General features: G+C 41.9%; 1 protein-coding gene across 3 annotated transcripts in view; it reads right to left on the bottom strand.

Moving 5' to 3' along the window:
• Window positions 1–1,986: 1,986 nt before the first annotated feature.
• Window positions 1,987–23,262, bottom strand: part of LOC117351910 (solute carrier family 22 member 4-like) — a 67,424-nt gene continuing 46,148 nt past the window's right edge. The window contains exons 6-11 of one of the 3 annotated variants that reach the window (XR_004537525.1): window positions 22,810–22,910; window positions 20,624–20,838; window positions 19,015–19,197; window positions 13,544–13,679; window positions 9,429–10,064; window positions 1,987–2,413 (exon numbers count right to left, since the gene is read on the bottom strand). Coding sequence is in view for 2 of the 3 variants with exons in the window: in XM_033927780.1 (XP_033783671.1) it covers window positions 9,977–10,064; window positions 13,544–13,679; window positions 19,015–19,197; window positions 20,624–20,838; window positions 22,810–22,910 (723 nt within the window). In the remaining variant the exon portion in view is untranslated. Of the gene's footprint in view, window positions 2,414–7,865; window positions 10,065–13,543; window positions 13,680–19,014; window positions 19,198–20,623; window positions 20,839–22,809; window positions 22,911–23,262 lie in introns of those variants that run through there. The other 2 variants (XM_033927781.1, XM_033927780.1) reach the window with 2 other exon arrangements.

Raw genomic sequence — 23,262 nt, 5'->3', positions numbered from 1 at the left:
TTTGCACTTCCGGGGCGGGACTCGCAGTCGTTTCATTTCTGGGAACGACCCTCTTTGGGCAGAATGCTGGCAAAAAAACAAGGCAGGATGAGAAGGCTACAGGTGGCTTGTAGGATCCTGCTTTGCTTCCCAGATTATAAAACGGTGGAGGGATGTGGTCTTTGCTCCTAGAATTCTGGATCCAGGAGTGCCAAATCCGAGCAAAATAAAGGATTACAGCTGAGCCCAGCACTAAGCTGAATCGAAGGTTTAAATCAACACCTTATCACGCTAATTAAAGACATCTAAAAAAAAAAACCTGCCAGATTTTCTATTGATTAGAAGGAAGGATAAGAGTTAGTAACTTGATCCATGGAGAAGTAAAAATAGATTTAAAAAAATCTTAATGCAGTGATTTTGTACAGACAAATAGAACCTGATCAGCAACCTTCTGAGAATAAGATTCCCAAATCCTACATCAAATACAATTTTTTTTCACTCTACAACCTTCCCATACCTGGCAGCAAAATGATGGAATTCTTTCCCAGCAGTCTATCTCAATATCAGACTATGGACTTTTTCCTCCAGGAACTTGTCCAAACTTTTTTTCAAACCTCATACTAAGGCAACCCATTCCAGAGCTTAACTATTCTAAGTGAAAAATATATTTCCTTCTACTGGTTTTAAAAGTATTTCCCTGTAACTTAGTCTTTGTAACGTTTGATGGAGTAAAAATAAGTAAATAAAAATCAAGCTACTTGTACCTGTTCCACACCACTTGGGATTTTGTAGACTTCAATCATATCTTCCTTCCAGGAGCAGATTAAGGCATTCTGCTGTCTGAGGTGAGGGATGAGCTTCCCTCCCGCCCAAAGCATCCAAAATGAAGGTGGGGCAAGGGCTGCCCACAACTATTAGGCAAGACTGGCCAGCTGCCTATGGCAGCAGCTTCTTAGAGGGTAGTAGCTTCAGTAACACAGTAAACGACAGCAGAGCCTCACATATCACTCTTTTTAGGCCCCAAGTCACCCATGTTTAAAGCAAAATAATAGATCCTGCTAGACAAACTCAAAGAACCATGTTTATCACCACACATACTTTATTTAACCTGCTTTTCAGCAAAAACACAAAGAAAATATATAATTCTCAAACAAGGAGCAAGATGAGAAAAAAAGCAAAAGAAAAGCTCAGTTTAACACACCATAATAGCTGATATTCTACCTCCTCACAAGTCTCTCTTACCCTCCTTTCCTCACGAGTCCAACATCTCTCCCTTCTCCCACTCCCAATATCTATCTTCTGGCGGCAATGTTGAGGGAGCAGCATCTTGCTGCCGGCCCTCTCTGCCACTCCCCTTCCTGGCCTCTACTGTTATCACCTTTCTCCCTCCCAATCGTCATTTTTCCCATTCTACCCCCCCCCCCCCCTCCCCATCTACGTTTAGTTTTCTGTAAAAGTTGCCGGGTGGTGGGACCGATTCCCTGCCGCCAATCCCTGCATCTTCTCTCCACAACAGCCTACCCCAGTGTAAACAGGAAGTTGTCAGAGAGGGTGGACTTTAATGGAGAGAAGACGCAGGGGATTGGTCCTGCCGCCCGGCAACTTTTACAGAAAACTAAAAATAGATGCGATGACGACAGCGGAGGGTGGTAGAACAGGAAAAACACCGATTGTGGGGAGAAGGGTGAAGGCAGAAGGCGTGCAACAAGGTGTCGCTCCTTCAAGCGTGCCGCCTCAGTTGGCCTCATTATAGGGCTGCCCCTGCTTCCTTCAGCCGTCTCGTTTCCAAGCTGAAGAACCCAAACCTCTTTAGTCTTTCCTCAGACGAGAGGAGTTCCATACCCTTTATCATCCTTATCTTTAATAGTCTTCCGGTCAGATGGTGGAATTTGAATCTGAATCCCAGCTCTGCCATGGACTCTTTGCACCCACATGCTCAATTATCTATTTCCTTTATGCCTCTGTCTACGTGTAAGTGAAGATGTTCAACACTGGCCCTTTGCATCTTTCAGCTGCCAAAAATCTCTGTTGGAAAATCTTGCATCTCAGCAGAGCTACACCTAGTGTGGGTTGTAAATAATTTTAGCAGTCCTTAGGAAGGAAGAAAAAGGCGTTCCAGCAGCAGTTATGACATTCAGATTTATTTATAAGTCCTTATTTCCAAACAGCCTCCAATGTCAGAAAGCCCATTTGAAGCTGTTCCCACACATTATGAGATAGACTCCCCTCCTCCCCCCACCACCACAGAAGGCACTCTTTTTGAAATTGTGGTTGAGGGGGTGGCATCCAAGATCTGAATTAATACTCCCATGCATAATCCAATCTGTGCACCATGAAAATCTTACAGCCGGTGGTGATCCCAGGACAGGTTTGAAAACCAACTGTCCTTGCCTGGTGTACATTGTCTTAGGCTGAAGCGGAGAGCAGTATTTTTCTGGTTGAAAAAAAGAAAGATGAGGTATTTAAAAATTAGAAAAGGGGCTCGACATGCTCTCAACTAGAGAATTAGAATCTTATGGTGTATAATTCTTTAATTGCATTAATGGTTCAAACGTCTGCCCCAAACTCAATGCAATATCACCACTCTTAAGTTTTTAAGACTCAGGAAGTTAGTGCAGTAATTTTTTATGAAGAGCTGCTAAAATCATCATTGAGCCTTAGTTTTGTCTTTCATATTTTAACCATTTACTTTTCTTTTTATAAATACAATTTATTGGACTATTCTTTCACCTTTGAGGCTACAGTTTCATCAACTTAAAGTTTCATATAGTATCTGTTTTCGGCAAACATCGGACCAGACTCTCCGAAGCATATCCGGCGTGATCGCGTTTATAGCTTCAGTGGTGCGTTCCTACAGATCGTCCGTAGTTATGGGTAGTGGAGGTATGTACCCCCAAAGGAAAAAGTCAAACGGTAATGTCCGGTGACCGCTGGGGCCACTTAAGGAACACTTGGACATTTTGTCGCGTTGCATCGTCTGACGGTTGTAACTTCGGCACCAATAAGGGTGAAAGTGCAAGCGAATGTGCAAGATCTTGCGAACCGTGCTTTGGGGGATTTGTGTTTGCTGGCATCTTATTTATAACCATATTCCAATAAGTTTTGATTTTGTAACCATTTAAAAAAAAAAAAAAAATTTGAGGAGTGTTTTTGTGGGCACCCTGTGTAACATGTATGTTTAACCTGTAAGCTGTTCTGACCTCTTTGGGGACAACTGGTTAAAAAATTAAATAAATTAACAAACTAACCCCCTCTTCTATTGAACTTAGCTAGCAGTTTTTAGTGCCGAGAGCCGCACTGAATGGGCTGCGCTGCTCCCGACGTTCATAGGAACTCTACGAGCGTCGGGAACAGTGCAGCTCCTGGCACTAAAAATTGCTAGTGCAGTTTAATAAAAGGAGGCCTAAAAGAATTGCAAAAATTAAGAAAAAAGGATGACAAAAAAAAAAAAAAAAAGCACACTCAAGAATAAGACCAAGTTAGAGGTAGAGCTTCTGGTTTTCTTTATTACTACAACAACTATTTAATCATTTCTATAGCGCTGAAAGGCCTACACAACGCTATACAGTTAACCTGCAACAGTTGGTCCCTGCTCAGAAGAGCTTACAATCTAATTTGGACAGGCAGGACATATAAGGGTTGGGGAGTTTCTTGCAGAGGGAATGATAGGATGGACAGCGAGTGGGAATTGTTTTCCTAAATTAATCAAGGCAGCATGAAAAGCTACATAGTAACTATGAGGTCCTTTCACTAAGGCACGCTAGCGCGTCCATTATATTCTATGGACACGTTAGCATGGCTTAGTAAAAGGACCCCTATATTATGGTCAAAATAAACCTGAAATTGATCCTACAATAAACCAATAATAATATCCTCATCTTTTCATCATTGATCTTAACACCCCAATATAATATTCCCAATTATAAGGGCCACAGAACCTACTGGAAAGTTCTACCAAATGAAATCCAACACACAGTCCAAAATAAATCAAAACCAGCAAGCGTGAGCTAGGACCTAAAAGAGAGAGGGAAAGTCTTTTTTGTTTATTTTGATTACATTACAGCGCCGGCGTGGGGTTGGAGAGGGCATAGGGGGTGGGATGGATGAAGAGGCTACAAAATAAACCCACCAGGACGTTTGGAAAAAAAAAATGCTTGATTGGGCAGGAAAGTGTAGTGAATCGAATCAAATCGAAAAAAAATAAAAAATCAATTCATTGGGCTGAATTGAATTGAAAAAATTTTCCCCTGAAATCGGGCATCACTAATATGCCCTTGTGCAACTCAAAAGCAGACTCAGATATATAGCTGCAGGTCTAAAGCATGCAAGAGTTGGGGCTGGGTGTACATATTCAATAATATTGGGGAACTCCCTCCCCCTCCAAGTACTAGGTGTTCTAAATTGTTTTTATTGGTTGAACTTTAAAAACATATGAGCCCCAATTAGAGATAGTGCCAAATTTATCTCAGCTACCAAATCTTTGATTGAGAAGGTCACTGCTACTATAACAAGCCACCTATCAAAATTGCATATTAATAGTAAATCTTCTTTATCTTACAAGAGCATTTTTGAACCATCCTAATTTGCATTCTGTTTGATACAGAAGTTCTCAGTAGTTATTGGAAGATTTAAGTAAACAAAAATGATTAATTTATGCTTCTCAGATCTCATATATCATCTTTTAAAAAGCATTATAAGAGCTCCAGCAAAACCCAATTTGTGCAAAGTCTTTAAACAAAGGTTTTCAGAAGCCTTTAAAAAGGTTACAAAAAATAAAAATTGTTACAAAAACACACTTTTGATAATTGCGTCCCACACTTTAAAAAAAAGCATAAAAATGGTCCTGCCAGAAAATATAAGAACAAGGAAACATTTACCCCTGTCTTCTACAAAGTCGCTTGGTAACGGACCCGAAGCGCATAGAGATTTAAAGGGCTTCGGGGAGGTTCCCGCGTGGCAGCTGCTACCGCAGCTTTGTAGAAGAGGGAGTTACTGTAATATCAAATAATCTAATATATACACTTAATATCCTCTTTAACAGGAGATTCACAAAATGTTTATGCAATGCAACTCCAAATGAATTTGTTCAGTTAGAAAAATGAAGAGCTGCCAAGTGTGCTTCTATATTCCAAATATAAAAAGAGGGTTACAAGTGAAAATGTTTTCTTAAAATAATATGATTTTGTCACAGCTTTATTGTGACTAATAGAGCTAAAATGTAAACATACCAGTTTTTAGCTAATATATTGAAATGAAACAAAAACAGAGGCAATAAGGCGATACATTTTTTTTTGACTGGACTAACTTCATGCATTTATCCCCACTTTTAACAAAGCCCAATAGCGCGATTGCTGCAGTAACTGCCCCAAAGCCCAAGGGATTTAAAGAGCTTCGGGGCTTTTGCTGTGTGACTTTGTAACTAAATTTAAAAAAAAAAGGGGGGGGGGGTTATAATTAGCAAAGCCAACTAGGACATCACCTCTGTCGGGCAACACGTTGGAGAAACTGACCGATGCACCACGTGATCTTATGGCGAGAATGCTAAAAGGAAATTCTGGGACAATCCAAGAACGTAACACCTTTGAAATCAAAATGATGACATATTTTTGATACCTACCAGACAGGACGTAAAGACCTTGGCTTTCTTTCACACTACAAAGAAATTTAAACTCTGTCTCCTACCCGCCCAATTCCTCCCTCTTCCTGCAAGACCGTCTCTGGAATGCTTTCATGTGTCCCTTTTGCTTATTTCTGATCTGAGGAATAAGGGATTACCTTTGATAACTATTCCTAAAATGCATTAAGTTAGTCCAATTAAAAAAATAAAAAAAGGTATACCTTATTGCCTTTATTTTATTTTTTTGTTTTATTTCTATATATTACCTTGAAAAGTGGACTAACATGGTCAACACACCGTTTCACTCAGTTTTTAGCTGCAATTGTTTTAATACTCATCTATAACCCCCCCCCCTCCACGCCCCATCCTTATAAAGGCAATTTCATGTTTGTATTGAAAGCACAGCTGTAGTATATATATTCATAAACCAAGACACTCAGACTCCCACCGCAATCATTTATCACATCTAGAGCGGGGATTATCCTAAGCCTTGCCTTTAAAATGGGGTATTCACCAGATTTCAACTACAGACAATACAGGAAGTCAGAAATGTGAACAAAACTACTGCTGCTTTAAGAAATAAGCTACTGACCCAATGGCAGTATTGTGCACTATATTATGAAAGACTTGGTCATGGTTCCCCACTCCTGAGGTGAGCTGGGAGACAGTACTGATGATCCAAGGGGTGTGAGAGAGAAGGATGGAGACAGACTCTGCTGCTAACTTTATAATTGTGCAATGCTACCACCTTGTGGCTGGATTTAGAGATTGCAGAAATCTAAAAAAGGAGCCCTGGTCCAAAGACTTTCCAAAGACAGAGGGGATATAAAAGTGAGCAATGGGGAGGGACTCCAAACAGTTGAAAAAGGAGGATCATGGTGATAGAACCCAAAAAGAAGCTGGTCCCGATTAGCTGGAAGCGCCATAGTAATGAGAAGGGAATAGGGTCAGAGAAACTCTGGGGTCATTCCCACTGCTGGTAACCTACCCACTATTTAACCAAGTCTGCTCCTCCCCTCTCTGGGAAGATATGTGGTGCTGTTTTTGTATTGTTTGAAGGTGGCAAGTAGAGAATGACACAGGGACAAATTTGTCCCTGTCTCCGTGTGTTTTGTCACTGTCCCTGTCCTTACCTCATTCCTGTAAGCTCTGCCTTAATTGCACGAGCTTCGAACACTTATGATTTTAAAGTGTTTGAGGCTTGTGCAGATGAGGACGGAACTTGCAGGAATGGGAGGGCAGGGACAGGAAAAGAACTCACGGGGATGGGACATGAAAATGAGTTCCCTCGGGGACAGGGAAAAATTTCTCCCCGTGTCATTCTCTAGTGGCAAGCATATTAACTAAGGGCACAGTTTAATTTCCCTCAGTCCCAGGCAAACCCCTTGCACAGTTCATTCCCTCTTCCCCTGAAACCAGGTGTTTTCTGATGTTGGAAAAGTAAGATAAAATTCAGCACTGCACAACTTTAGGAAAAGGGATTATCCTAGTGCCAAGCGAATGACAGCCCGAGGCAAAGCAACTTAAAAGGGTGAATATTTCCGTTCTCGGTGGGGCTCAGCCTGTGAAAAACCTCAGGATTCAGATGTCTAGGCGGCCAGCATGCCTCTGTTCCCTTAAACTATCCATAAAGAGATCGCCTCCAATGATCTTAAATCAGTGATCCTGGTCAACACCAGATTTCAACTGCAGACCATACAGGAAGTCGGGAACGTGAGCGAAACTACTGCAGCTTTTAAGAAATAAGCTACTGATCCGAAGATGGTGCTTTGCACTTAATTCAGTACTTGAAAGGTATTAACACAGAACTAAGGGCTCCTTTTATCAAGCCGCGCTAGCGGTTTAACGCACGGAATACCGTGCGTTAAACCGCCGGCTGCGCTAGCCGCTACCACCTCCCTTGAGTAGGCGGTAGTTTTTAGGCCAGCATGGGAGTTAAAGCGTGTTGAAATGTCACGCGCGTTAACCCCGCTAGCGTGGCTTGATATGGTTGTCCGTAAAGGTTTTAAACATCTTATGGAAACTCCGAACACTCGGAAGCTATTTTGATTTATCAGCCTTTAAAATTTTGGTCCAATCCTTGGTCATTTAGACTATCGTAGCACATGTACTAAGAAAAACCACACCAAATTACGAATAATGCAAAATACTGCAGCCAGGCTCATCTATGGATTAAAAAAATATGATCACATAACATATTATTATTGTGAACGGCACTGGTTGCCTGCTGAGGCACGAATTCTTTTTAAACTGGGATGTGTTTATTATAAGGTAGCAATGGGTCTGGTTCCTTCTTATTTGATAGATCTGTTTTGTTATTCTTCTTTACACTGTTCACGTGGTACCAAAGCTTTTTTTTTTTTTTTTTCCACCACTTAAGGGCTGCAGGTACAAAAGATACCGTGATAGAACTCTCTCTTTCCAGGTTGCACCATGCGATAAACGATTTCAAAAGGCTGTTATCGAAGTCTATTTCTTATCTTCATTTTAGAAAACAATTGAAAACTTTTTTGTTTTCAAAGTTCTTCAGCTCTTAAAAAAACTACCTCACCTGTCTTTTTGAACTGCGTTTGTAAACCGCATTGAACTCTCCGGTAATTGCAGTCTAGAAATAGATTGTTATGTAATGTAACTAGAGGGCATAAATTCAGGTTGGGGTTGGGGGATGGTAGACTTAGGACTAATGTTAGGTGGTGGATGCCTGGAATGCACTCCCGACCAAGGTGATGGAATAAAAAAAAAAAAAAAAAAAGTGTGGAATGAACACAGTGGATCTCTAATTAGAAAATGAAATGGTATAAATTGAAGATCTAGGGCCAGTACTGGGCAGACTTTTATGGTCTGTATCCCGCAAACGATGAGATAGCTTGGATAGGCTGGAGCGAGCCACAATGGCAACTCCAGTAGTTGGAACTTAAGGACAGTACCGGGTGGACTTCTACAGCTCAAGGCCCAGAAATATCAGAGGGGAAAAAATAAAAGACAATTTGATCATGAATTTATACTGTGTATATACATTGAGCAGACTGGATGGACAGTTCAGGTCTTTTGTTTGCTGTCTTTTACTATGTTACGAATGGTAAAAATTCAGCATGAGGGGAAAATGGAGAATAACAAACTTAGGAGACGTTTTACTGACGCGCACAAAGATTTTGCACTCAAGGCACATTAAAATTGGGCGTTGAGAAGCGCTGAAGTGTTCATTATCGTGCGTTAACACTGCTTACGATTAGCACAGACATTTACAGGGGAATTCTAAATATACAGTGATGAATGTGAAGTGTTCGCGTCGCACCAAATTTTCAGCGTAGAAAAGCTGAAATGGATACAGGGCGCCGAAATGGGGGCAGAAATAGCAACACCCCCCCCCCCCCCCCGCTGCTCTGCAAAGGGGGTGTGGCCATGGGCGGGCTTGGGGCATTCACTTAAAAACGTGCACACCGTTACAGAATAATGCAACTTACACACTGATTTACATCTGGTGGAACTCCTCACACCCAAAGCTCTTCTGATAAACCCCAAATACATATATTTTTTTTCTGAATCGCACCCTGCAAGTGAATATCAATTCTAACCAGGATGGGTTGCAAACAGAGTTGACTCAAAGGGTTATGGCGCCCTGAGCCAGCTTCAATGGCAGCGCTCCACGCACATTCCCACCCCCCCTTGGTCCAATTTCTTCCCTTTCCCCTCCAGCCCCTAGTCTGGCATTGCTCCCTCTAAATGTGACCTTTCTTGTCACAGCAGACTGCTTTCGGCCAGCCCTGGGTTTTCCCTCTGCCACGTCCACTTAATTTATGGAATAATTGGTCACAACTGGTGTTTCTCTTACCAGCACCATCTGGTTTCTTCACATCCAGCTTTCATTGGAGATAACAATTGCTTTATTGTCCATAATTCCCTTAGACTCATCATCCCGCAGTTTTTCTGGTACAGTGATGCCACAGGATTTATCTATTTATAATATTTATAACCTGCATTATCCCACAGTTCTAAGCAGCACTTTATTGTATCTTTCTGTATAGAATGTTGTTCGTTTGGTGTTTTTTTTTGCCTTTGAAATTTTGCAGCCAGCTACGAGATGAGTGATCTTACAGAATCTTCAGATGCCCTGTTCCAGTTTTATTTTTTCTACATCTACTGTGAACCATCTTGTCTGTAATCCACTTTTATTCACTCATCCTTTGGTTAAGGAGTGGCAAATTGAAACCTTTTGTGTGTCCGGTTTTGGTTGATGTATTCTTCCTGAAATAACACACTGTTTCCCACTATATTTGTGCAACTGCTGCTTATTATGTCTTGTTTAGAAAAAAAAAAAAATTCTTGCAGAAAAATATTAAGAAAAAACAAAAAAAAAACCCCTACTCATCATATGAAAAGTCATAAAGCCGTATTTTTAAGGATTTGGGGATTTTTGTCCTTTGCTCTGAAAACATTTGCAACCAGGGATTTTTTCATACATTTGAATCTGAAAAGTAAAAAAAAAAAAAAAATCTGTGAGTTAGAAAGTACTTCACATTTTAACAAAAAAATGCATGTAGAGAAGGATGCATGCAAGACTTCTCTCCAGCTGTTGTTACTTTTCCAGAAGGTTTTAAAAGAAATACATTTTTTATTAGCAATTAAGTATGTGCTTTATGCCCACACTTTTTTGACTCGCGAGCTACTTTTAAAATGACCAAGTCAAAATGATCTACCAACAATAAAATTTTAAAAAAACACAACGCACACTGTACGCATAGAATTGTTAATTATCATTCCTATTCCGGGGTTTTTTCAAAGAGGTCAAAGCAGATGACTCTATGCACTGTCACCTCAGTAACAACCATACAAAAATAGACAAATACCCACCCCCTCCCTTTTTACTAAACCACAATAGCATTTTTTAGCGCAGGGAGCTGCGCTGAATGCCCAGCATTGCTCTCGACGCTCATAGGCTTCCTGCGCTAAAAACCACTATTGTGGTTTAGTAAAAGGGGACCATATTGTAAAATATAGACAGCAGATATAAATTCAGACACATTTTGATCACTAAATTTAAAATAAAATCATTTTTCCTACCTTGTCTGGTGATTTCATGAGTCTCTGGTTGTACTTTCTTCTTCTGACTGTGCATCCAATCTTTCTTTCAGCCTGTATGCTTCCTCTCCTCCACACCTCATTCCCTCCCCCAACTTTTTCTTCCTCTCTCCCTGACCTTTCTTTCTTTCTCTCTTCATGCCCCCTTTCTTTTTTTCTGTTTCTCTTCTTTCCTTCTGTTTCCCTGCCTGCCCCCTTTCTTTCTTTTTCCCTGCCCTTCCCCAAGCCACTGCCACCGGGGAACAGGACCCAAACGCCACCAATGGATAACAGGCCTCAAAGCCGCCGACGACGCCCCATGCTCTCTCTGCTTCGGGCCGATCAATCTTCCTCTCCCCGACGTCAATTCTGCCGTCGGAGAGGAATTTCCGCCCAGCCAGGCAGCAATTGGCTGGCCCGAACTTCCTCTCCGACGGCAGAATTGACGTCGGGGAGAGAAAGATTGATCAGCCCGATAGATCGCCAAGGCAAAGGGAGTCCTGGATGATCGACTCACTTTGCCTTGGCGAGCTACCGGTCGATCGCGATCGACCTATTGGGCACCCCTGGCCTAGAGTGTTCGATGATCCTATATACTTTCACTGAAAGCCATAATACAGATTTTCTACAGATCATGCACCATTTAATAAGACTGAAGTTAATGCTGAAGTTATGTTCAGCGTTGACTCTCTGCCAGGTGACTGACCTGGAATCTTTTTTCAGCTTGTTTTCTCGTCTCCCCTGAATGAAATTTGCCACTGACCTGAACGTTTTTTTTTTTGTTTGTTTGTTTGTTTAAGAATGAAACAGTTATCATTTATGTCCCTTGCTTCCAAATAGCAAAGCCTTAAAACAACAGGGAGCCACTGACGTCAAATAGTCTTGAGCTTAGATTCACAGGTATGGTTTTTGATTTTCGGTTATAACTGGAAAACCCCAACACAGCATCCCTGATGGGTCTTTTGTGCCCCGCTCTGATGATGTCGACTATCAGTGCTGCTGGGGCAAAGTCATTGTAACAGGCAGTTCCCGGGTTAAGAATGAGTTACCTTTTTAAAGCGGTTCTTAAGGTGGATTTGAATGTAATTCAGAACTTGTGGGTTTTAAGATTCTTGCTGCTTAACCTCTGCTCCCAGGTGACACAAGGGCCAACTGTCCCTACCAGTGTTCTCTCTAAGGTACAGCATGCACAACCACACACTGTTTCTAATGCGGCCATGTATCGTTCCTGGACCTGCTGAGTCTATGCCACTGGAAATACTGCTCAGTGAAATCAAATGAAGCCACCAGCAACATTCCAGAACTGATATTGTGATGTCATAATGCCTCATTCCACCAATGCCTAAGAGCCAAACTCTTCAGTGATGTCACAAAGGCCTGATTATTCCTACACAGACAGTCCCCGGGTTAAGAATGAGTTATGGTTTTAAGCCAGTTCTTAAGCCGGATTTATATGTAACTCAGAACTTGTAGATTTTAAGATTCCTGCTGCTTCCATCAGCTGCCAGCTGACAAAAGGTCCAACTGTCCCTACCAGTGTTCCCTCTAAGGTACAGCATGCACAACCACACGCTGTTCTTAATGTGGCCATGCATCATTCCTGAATCTGCTGCAGGAGAAGTGTAGGAGTCAAAGTCACTGGAAATACTGCTCAGTGTAATCAAATGAAGCCACATCCGCGTTCTTAAGTACAAGTTGTACTTAAGTCGGGTGTTTGTAACTCGGGGGCTGCCTGTACTGAGGAATGGCTGTTCCCATTCTGTAAAATGGTGATGGGGGGGGGGGGTTTCACTCCTTTGTTCCTGTCATTCGGTCTGCGTCTCAGCATCCAGCTACAGGGACTGCAACAGGTACTTCTCGTGATCCACAGAGGTACCCGCCCTTGCTTTGAGATCCTGCACAGTGCCAAAAGCATACCCAAAGGAGTAAGCTGTTGCTGCCGTTCTGTGGAGCATTCCAGTGCTAGGCAGGTGGAATAAGGGGGGGGGGGCTGATGCTGGGGATAAGAGAAGGGGGGTGTCACAGGAAATTGTGTTTTGGTGAACTGAATTAAATCCACCTAAAATTAAAAGAAAAAACCACCCCCATACACACAGCCTATACTTTTTTTTTCATAACGCGACTGTACCAATAAACTCCTCTTTTTGATCTTAGGAAAGCATTTAATTGTCTCATATACAGAGCTCTGAACTGTTATCTGATAAAGCTCAAGAATCAACCATCCTAGTCATGAGGCAGCTCACACTGCAGTTAAAAAGAAAAAAATACAACCTCTGGTGTGTGAAGGAAGAACATTCAAACTGAATGACCTAATGGTTTGAGCCCTCTCTCGTGTTTGGTTTTGCAGTTCTAACAGCATCAAGATTCAACGTTTACAAGGTGACCTTTTTCCTTGGTTGAATATTCAGGCCCAGCAATCTGCAAACCAGCTTTCAGTGTTTAAAACCGAAGTCCTTACCTTTGGGAGATTCATAATAAAGGAAGACATACTTCTGTAATCGCAGTGGAGGCAAAAGGAGATCTGTCATTTTGGCAAAGGCATCCTAAAATATTGGTACCAAGCGAGAGTCTTGTGGGGAGATTTGTATGCTAAGAAATCACTGGCCATATCTGCTAAATACCATGATGGTGCCTTTGACAGAATTAACGGGGACGTATTAATCCTCAGGGCCACTTTGAAATCCTGCGCGTGACTTTTGAAAGGGAAACTCCCCGATACATATGAGCAGGTGCACAGTTTGGTGATTTTAACAAGTAATCCCCACACAAACGTTTCCCTCCCCAAACTAATTCTGGCCACTTTTTATGCACGCAAAAAAAAAAAAAAAGCACATATGGTGGATGAGAACATTAAAATGTTGAAACCTGGAATGATCAATCCACACTTACAGAGAAATCTTCTGAGTCTGTTCAATTGTTTCTGGGAGAGCTACCCCCAGTGTTTCAGGGATAAACAGCGTCATGAACCCAACTGCTATGATCAGACTCCCCATGAGGATATAAGGCAGTATCTTGCTGTGGGCACCTAGAAAATAGACAGTACTATTAAAAATGTTAGGACACCAAGGGCCAAGCAAGCAAAAGGGGACGAAGAGTCTTGCCTCAATATCAAACAGCCAAACAAAGAAAGGAGTCAATCGAGATGTGAAAATCCACCAAACAGTGACTTTATTATAGTAAAAAGTCACAAAACCTTAAAAGGTCCCGACTAGGATCATGTGTTTCTTAGATGGTTTGATATGCTTATTTATACATTTATTTATTTATTCAGAAGAACAAATGTGGAACCAGATTCTGGACTTCCGAGAGTTTTAAAATTGTAAAAGTTTATTCAAGTTTCAAGTTTATTAAGTATTTGATTAATCGCTTACTCAAATATCTAAGCGATGAACAAATCATTCAATTTACAGATAATACAGGCGTTATAAAAGCCAGATGGACACCGAACAAAACATATTAAATTAACGACTAACAGAATAAACAAAATAAGGAAAACAAAGGGAAAGACAGGGTAATGAAATACAATAATAATGATAGAAAGAAGGACGATAATGGTAAAAAACAATAGGAGGGAAATAAAAGAAGTAGCCTTATGAAAATAAGCAAAAATAGGCTGGGACTCCTAAATATCATAAGAGTCTTTGAAAAGAAAGCTCTTAAGTTGACTTTTAAATTTATCTAAGTTCTTTTCTTCTCTGAGTTCCAAGTTTGAGGAGATGTAATGGAGAAGATAAAGTGCCACCGAGTATTAATAACTTTAAGTGAGGGCGTAACTAATAGATGTTGGTCAATAGATCTCAGTGATCTGATTGGGGTATAAGGGATCAATAACTTGTAGATGAAAGCTGGGGTTTTATATAACAGGGATTTGAAAGTAAGTAGATTTAGTTTATATTGAATTCGATGCGCTACTGGAAGCCAGTGTGCCTTCTTAAGAGGAGTGACATGATCAAATTTCCTTGCTTTCATTATGAGTATAAAACCAATAAAATGTATCGCAATGTACTGAAAGTCAAACTCATTCCAACAGTCTAAAAACAATGATTGCACGGCATTAATGATGGCCAGACCCTACACGGGCCGTGTTTCGGCTTTATCTAGCCTTCCTCAGGGGGTCTTTAAAATGCAGTCGCAAGCGTTCGAAAGACAATAAGTCCTGTTCAGTCGCACCCGCCATCTTCACATCACAACAAACCTGCCACCACTCCCTCCGCTTGCAGTACCCGCAGCTGACTCGAGAGCTGGTGGCAGGTTTGTTGTGATGTGAAGAGGGCGGGTGCGACTGAACAGGACTTATTGTCTTTCGAACGCTTGTGACTGCATTTTAAGGACCCCTGAGGAAGGCTAGATAAAGCCGAAACACGGCCCGTGTAGGGTCTGGCCATCATTAATGCCGTGCAATCATCTAGCCGAAACACGGCCCGTGTAGGGTCTGGCCATCATTAATGCCGTGCAATCATACTGTTGGAATGAGTTTGACTTTCAGTACATTGCGATACATTTTATTGCTGTTATACATCAATAAACTTTACAATTTTAAACTCTTGACAGTCCAGGATCAGGTTCCACATTTGTTCTTCTGCACAACCCGGTTTTCTGATACCTAAGTCCATTCCTGTGGTTGGTTGGACTGTCCTGGTGACGTAGACCACCCCACAGTGTTTTTCTACATTTGGAGGATTTATTTATTTATTTACATGGCTTTGATTATACTTTATTTTTATTTTTTTTTAGCTGTTTTGACATGCTTTCCATATTTGCACTACTTTAATGTTTTCTCCTGTTTTGCTTGGTGTTACTAGTTCCCTGAAGAAGGCATCTACGGATGCCGAAACTGGGATCATACTCGGGACCATTTATGATTTTGTGACTTTTTACAATAATAGTCACTGTTTGGTGGATTTTGACATCTCGATTGCCTCCTTTCTTTGTTAGGACAACAAGAGATAACATAACATAACATAACATAACATAAAACTCACTTGTATACCGCAAATACCATTAAGTTCTATGCGGTTCACAGAAATTCGTATTACAAATGAATAAGGATCCAGATTCTAACTTTCAAAAGATTCCAAAAGAGGCACAACAAAATTATTGGTATGAAATTGGAATTCCTCAAACCCTAATACCACCAGATCCTCCCACAAATTAAAACTATCCTTCCCCTCGCTAAAAGGCATTTCCCACACAGGAAAGCTAGGGACCTCCCTCCACTTCAAAATCACTGAGCTCTGGAACAACCTTACCTCCCCTCTTCGGAACTTGAGCTCTCTCCAAGTTTTCCGCAAACATCTGAAAACCTGGCTTTTCTCAAAAAAATGTAAGTCTCCCTCCAACTTAGGAATCAAGGAAACTCTTATATCTTGGCATCCCAAGTCCTCTAAATTTTCTTCACACTTCGACCTCTAACCCTCTGTTGTAGTTCTTTCCTATTTCTCCTACTGTAAACAGCGTCGAGCTCTACGAATGTGGAGATGATGCGGTATACAAACCTAAGGATTAGATTAGATTAAAAATTGGAAATGTAAATAGATGAGTTAAATCCCTAGTCCATGAGGCTACCTGAAAAGACAGCGGTCGTTCCTGAAATTCCTTGTATTTACATCCCTTAACTGAGGGGAATGAAAACATTGGATGCGATTTTCTAAGATGTTTAGAACTTATAATAATAAAAGATTCCATGAGCTACTCAGGAATTGAGCCTGTCAGTGCCTTAAAGCAAATGCAGCCGGGCTTAAACTGAAAATGAAATCAATAGACAACCAAACCTCTGGATAGTCTAAAAAGGTTTTCTCGGAGTACCACATTACACTAATGTAAGTGGCAGAAAGCAAGGCGAGATGAACTAAAAGTACCAGAAAAATCAGCAGCAGAGCAAATAAATCCATAACAAAACCAGCTTTTATTTTCCCAGCTGTATGATCGCTTTTGGGTTTTGATTTTGATGAATTGGTGACTTGGTATGTGAATACATTTTCTAGTTCTTTCTTTCATCACGGTTTTGTGGCTCAACATTATCTACCATCTACTTCACTAGACCAGTTGGAACGCAATGCTAGTTATGTCACAAAATTACAATGAGAACCCTGCAAGATCTTTATTAAACCTGAGTGGAGTGGAAAGGATAGAGATCAATTACTTGTTTACTCTTTCCAAAAATACTAGGACTAGGGGCCATGTGATGAAGCTACTAAGTAATAGATTTAAAACAAACCGGAGAAAATGTTTCTTCACACAATGCGTAATCAAACTCAAATTAATTGCTGGAGAATGTAGTAAAATCAGTTAGCTTAACAGGGTTTAAAAAAGATTTGGATAATTTCCTAAAAGAGAAGTCCAAAGGCCATTATTGAGATGTCCTGGGGAAAATCCACTGCTTATTCCTAGGACAAGCAGCAAATAATCTGTTTTACTACTTCGGATATTGCTAGATACTTGGGACCTAGGTTGGCCACTGTTGGAAACAGGATACTGGGCTTGATGGACTTTTGGTCTGTCCCAGTATGGCAATTTTTATATTGTTATGATCTATATATTCTAAAATGGCTGATGTAGGATGCTTGGAATTATAATTCAATTTAAAATCAATTTATATTCCACTCTTTCCTTTATTTGAAAGTACAGGGAGGATCAAGAACAATAATAAAAAAAACACAAAAACACACACAATGAACAAACAAATCAATAAAACAACTATCCCCATGCCTTTCGCTTCATCTTATTGATGCCTTCAAATCATAAGGACATAAGAATAGCCTTACTGGGTCAGACCAATGGTCCATTAAGCCCGTTCTCACGGTGGCCAATCCAGGTCTCTAGTACCTGGCCAAAACCCAAGGATTAGCAACATTCCATACAGAATCTCAAAGAACAACAAGATTCTGGAACCCCAAAGAGTAATAAAAGATTCTGGAACCCCAAAGAGTAGCAACATTCCGTGCTACTGATCCAGGGCAAGCAGTGGCTTCCCCCATGTCTTTCTCAATAACAGACTCTGGACTTTTCCTCCAGGAAATTGTCCAAACCTTTCTTAAAAACAGCTATGTTAACTGCTCTTACCACAACCTCTGGCAACGCATTCCAGAGCGCAACTATTCTCTGAGTGGAAAAATAATTCCCCCTATTGGTCCACTGTGGATTAAATCATTGGCCTACAACATAAACCTTTAGAAAGCATAAAAGAAAAAAAAAAATATCTCCAAATTGATCATTTTAAAATGGAGGGAGAAGTGGTCTAATGGTTAGAGCTACAGCCTCAGCACCTTGAGGTTGTGGGTTCAAACCCTGGGCTGCTCCTTGTGACCCAGGGCAAGTCACTTCATCCTCCACTGCCCCAGGTACATTAATTAGATTTTAAGCCCGCTTGAGTACCTGAATGTAAACCACTTAGACCAGTGTTCTTCAACCACCGGTCCATGGACCAGTGCCGGTCCACAGAAATTTCCTGCCGAGGCCCAAAACAGTGTTCTTCAACTGCCGGTCCATGGTGCGATCGATGCGGCGTTATCTTCGAGCCAGCTCCCTCTTCCTAACTGATTCAGTGCACAAAGCCACAGGCAGTGGCTCCTACGGGCATCCTGCGCCTGAACCGGAAGCCTTCTTCTCTGACTTTGTAGTGTCAGAGGAAAAGCTTCCAGATGAGGCACAGGACGTGCAAGGTGCAATTAGTACTATTATGGGGGCGGGGTCTGGGGTGGAGACTGGGTAGAGATGGGCGGGGTCTGGCCCACGACTTAGTCCAGTGTTCTTCAACCGCCCGTCCACGGATTGATGCCGGTCCACAGAATAATTCTTTTATTTCTGCCGGTCCATAGGTGTAAAAAGGTTGAAAAACACTGACTTAGACAACCTCCATTGATAGCTGGTATATAAATAAATAAATACCATTAAAATAGTCTAATAATAAAAACAACCCCAAAGAGCAGGTGACTGACGGATGAATGTCTTCTACAAAAATCAGAGTATGGATACATGAAATAACTGCTGTTTTTTTGTCGAGAGATAAATAAAAGAACCATGTGGGAGAGTACAGTTTTCAAAAGGACATTGCAGAGCCTTCTCCCTCTATGGAGAATCAGGTAGACATAGGGAATTTACTTCCGAGTGCCTTCCGTGTTCCTCCTAGTGGGGAGTTCGCACCTGTAAACTCTGTGCAGCCTCTCCGGGGAGTGATGTTTCAAATTCTGTTTGCAGGCCTCTCCCTATATTTTTCTATTCCTAAGTTGTCTGGGGAGAAAGGTTGACGCCTCATTTTCCCAGCTATTATGCACATCTCAACCCACTGAAACTTTGCAGCAGCCACCGGTGACAGAGTTAAGTTTCTCGCCCGCAGAGATTAAGAAAATCCAGAAACTCACTGAGGTAAACAAAGTATGGGGCGATGATACTTCCCACTCTGGACGACATGGAGCCAATGCCAACCCCCATGTTCCTGATGACGGTTGGGTACAGCTCCGCTGTGTAGACATAGGCCATGGAGAAAGCCGCAGTGACGCCAAATTTTCCTGTCATCACTAGGACAATGGATAGGATATTCAGCTCTGCAAGACAGACATGCAAGGTCAGAGCAGTGATAGAGTTATTCTAAAATAAGATCATTTCTTTAGCCTAAAGCGGTGGGTCGTAAACCTGTCTTGGGGAAACCCCCCAGCCAGGTTTTCAGGACATTCACAGTGAATATTCATGAGAGAGATTTGCAAGCAGAGGAAGTAGTGGTATGTGAATCTCTCTCATGAATATTGTTGGTGGATATCTTAAAAACCTGACTGGCTGGGGTTCCCCCCCCCCCCCCCAGGACAGGTTTGGGACCCACTGGCATAAAGAGCTCTCTGTGTGTCACTTGCTAATATTGTGGAGTTTGACAACATCTTGGATTTATTTCTGTTCCTTTCCAATGTTAGTTGAATACGAATGATACCACAATTGGTCTTAAAGAACTCATTTTGATTATTATAAGAAAATTAATTAAGGGTGGGAGGGAGGGTGATGGGAAAGCATTATTATTCATTGTATCTAATTTATTGAAATTATACATGTGGTTCTATTTTCATTAGTTAAGGGGAAGGGGTGTGTAAAAATGTTTGTTTTCAAAATATTTGTATATTTGTAGTGCTTTTGTTTGATTCGTTTATGTTAACATCACTGTATTGCATTGTTAATAATTGAAAACTAATAAAGATTTACAAAAAAAAAAAGAAGATTAATTTATTGAAAGGAAACCATTCCTCTATTCATTATTTTTATGATAAGGGTGTTGAATAATAATCCTGCCTTTTTCTCTTCCTTTACAAGCGGATTTGATTTCTATTTCTAAGATGTAAAAGCAGCTTTTCTTATAATTGTTCTCTTGATATCTTTCAGACAGGTGGACTTCCTTTTAAGTGTAATTAAATAAAAAAGAAATATCAAATTATCCCCCTCTTTTATTAACGCGTAGTGCGCGTTTTAGCGCTGGCAGCTGCTTTAACTGCTCCGACACTCATAGAAATCCGATGAGCGTCGGAGCAGTTACCAGCCACTGCCGGCGCTAAAACCCGTGCTATGCTTTAGTAAAACAGGGGGTATATGCGTTTTGAGGCCATAGGCAGTGGCATAGTAAAGGGGGGGCCCACTGGCACCTCTCCCCCCCCAATACCTCTTAACTTTTCGCCAGTGAGAGCAGTATCTCCGACCTGCTGCTCGCGCCGGCCTCGGCTCTCTCTCAGTAGTCACTTCCTGGTTGCGGGACCAGGAAGTGACATCAGGAGGGAGAGCTGAGGCTGGCGTGGGCAGCAGGTTGGCGATGCTGTTCGTGCCAGCGAACAGTTAAAAGAGGTATGGGGGAAGGGAAGGCGCATGCACAGCAGGGTGGGCAGGGAAGGAGCCACTGTCCTGGGCACCTCCTACCCTCGCTTCGCCACTGCCCGTATGTTGGACATTTGTCTTATTTCTCATTTTAGATAGGTAGCTTATAAAATACGCTCTTACCCGAAGGCACGAGCTGAATAAGAAGAAGAACACCTCCTGCTAGGAACAATATGCCACTAATGGAATACCGACGCGATAATGTTCGAAGTAGAAGCCAAGCTAAAACGTAGGAGGGAACTTCAATGACGGCCAAAAGAAAGCAGTTGACAAAAGGGTCGCCATTTAAGTTTGGTGTGTTGAGTGACACGCCAAAATATCCTATAGAAATGATCATCCTGAAAAAAAAAAAAAAAAATAGGCAAAGAAGATTAGAAAATCACCAAGTACATTCTGAGCAATAACCCAAGTGTAAAACACTTCAAAGACTTCTAAAACAACTGGGGGAAAAAGTCTGCCATTTATTTGCATATTTAGAAAAATCCATGCACAGGTAATTCTGCACAGCTCTTAAAAATGAGTCCAGTACAAAAGGTTATCACCTACTAATTGTTCAGTAGGAATGGGTAAAATTTATATTGGTTTACCGCTGGTGTGGAAGCAAAACTTGTTGCCACTCCATGGAGCAGTAACCCCACCCACCACAGCTTCCTGATATCCTACCATCCCTCCCCCCCCATCACTCTAGGCCCTACCCCCGTCACTCGTGGGTCCGGCAGCTCCAGCCGACTTCCCTCCCCTCCTCCCTGCTGCTGGCACACATCTTGCAGAGTGATCCAATCTCTACACAGGCTTGCTCGATGGTGCTTGCGGCCTTCCCTCTGCCGGGCTCCTCCTTATGATGCAACTTCCTTTTTTTTAAGCAAAGGCAGGACGTTGCATCATAAGGAGGAGCCTGGCAGAGGGAAGGCTGCGAGCACCGTCAAGCAAGTCTGTGTAGAAATCGGATCTCTCTGCATGATGTGTCCCTGCGGCATGGAGGGAAGCTGTCTGAATCCACCAGACCCGCGAGTTGAGTGGGGGAGCTGGAGCCGTCAGCTCTGATGAAGAGAGGGCACAATGTAAGGCAAAGTAGATGGAGAAATTGGCCCAGAAAGGGGGTTGGGGTTGGACAAAATGGCACAGGAGGGGGGCTGGAACCGAAGGTAAGAGAGTGAGAGGTGCTTGACCTATGGAGGGGAGGGCTGGAGCTGAAGGGAAGGGAGATAGCTACAGGACCTGCAAGAGGGGGAGCTGGAGGGAAGGAGAGAGATGCTGCACCTGTGGAAGGGGGCTGCTGGAGGGAAGAGAAGGGAAAAAGGAGATACCATACTAAGCGAATGAAGGAATAGGGAATGAAATACTGAACACAGCAGAGAGAGAGAGAGAGAGACAGGGAGGATCAGAAACAGAGGGGAAATAATGGGCATGGAGAGGAGAATAGGGACAGGGACACAAAGGAAGATGCTGCATGAGAATGGTACATGGACAGAGAGGGGCAATGCCAGACATGTGAGGGAGTATATTGACATAGAGGGAAAGTGCTAGATGCAGGAGAGAATAGGAACATAAGGGAGATGAGTAATGCAGGACACAGGGTAGTGATGATAAATACAGGGAGATGGACACAGGGGAGATGCTGGGCAGGGAGGTATAGGGGACCCAGAGAAAGGAAAGATAGGTACACAAAAATGGAAGATGGATGGTGAACACAAAGAAGAAGAAATAACAAATGAGCAGGAGACCCTGGCGAGTGAGTTAAGAGAAGACAGAGGGAAACAGAAACCAGAGCCTGGGACCAACATGACTTGAAAAATAAAATGACCAGACAACAAAAGGTAGAAAAATTATGTTATTTTTATTTTATGATTAGAATATATGAGAAATGAAATGATTATCCTTCCGGTGCTGGTGTTAGACATGGGTAGGGACAAAGGCAGAAATTTGGGAGGAGACCCTAAAGCCCACTACTAGCCCAAGTGAATTCTCAAAACTGACATATTTCAATCACCAAATTGAAAATAAAATCATTCTTCTTACCTTTGTAGTCTGGTGATTTTATTTTTCTGATCTTGTTCCCAGTTTCTAGTTGCACTTCCCTCTGTCTGTGCCCTTAACTGTTTCTAGGGCCTTCTTAGCATCCCTTCACTTCTTGCCCTGATCCATCTTTAGCATTATTTTTTTTCATATTCAGCTTTCTTCCCTTCCCATCCATAAGCACCACCTCCTCCCTGTTCCCTTCCCTTCCCGTCCATTCATGTAATTTCTTGCAGTATCTGAGTGTTATGTGCCACATCCGGTATCATTTTAGGACTTTTGGACACACTTACCATAGAAGCACCATCATAATGGTCAGAACACGGATATTGGAAGTTCTAACTAGGTCCAGGAAATTATGCTTCCTCTGATGCTGGGACTTCTGGTCTTTCAGCTAGGGAGACAATTCACACAGACCAAAAGATCAAGCAAAATGATTACCAAGTCCATCAAATTTTTCATCCTTTTGCACCCACAATAAGAATTTTGAGGGTGCATTTGGATGCGATACTATCGCTACAATCATATGTGGACGTGGTATTCAGAAAATTGTTTTTAAACACTGCGAAAGCTGTGTGCACTCCGGGGTTAATTTTTATTTTTTTAACCACAATTCAGACTGATTGCAATAATCAAGGGTGTTAAGCACCAACGCTTGAAAAATCTTATCTACCTGGGTTGTCCTCCGTATTTTATTAAAGCGATTGCAAACAACTCAGAATACAGCTGTCTTTTCATTGAAGTAT

This window comes from Geotrypetes seraphini, chromosome 18 (assembly GCF_902459505.1).
Source record: "Geotrypetes seraphini chromosome 18, aGeoSer1.1, whole genome shotgun sequence".
In the NCBI taxonomy this organism is placed as follows: Eukaryota; Metazoa; Chordata; class Amphibia; order Gymnophiona; family Dermophiidae; genus Geotrypetes; species Geotrypetes seraphini.
The sequence above is the reverse complement of the archived record's forward strand: the minus strand, read 5'-3'. Positions and strand labels throughout refer to the sequence as shown.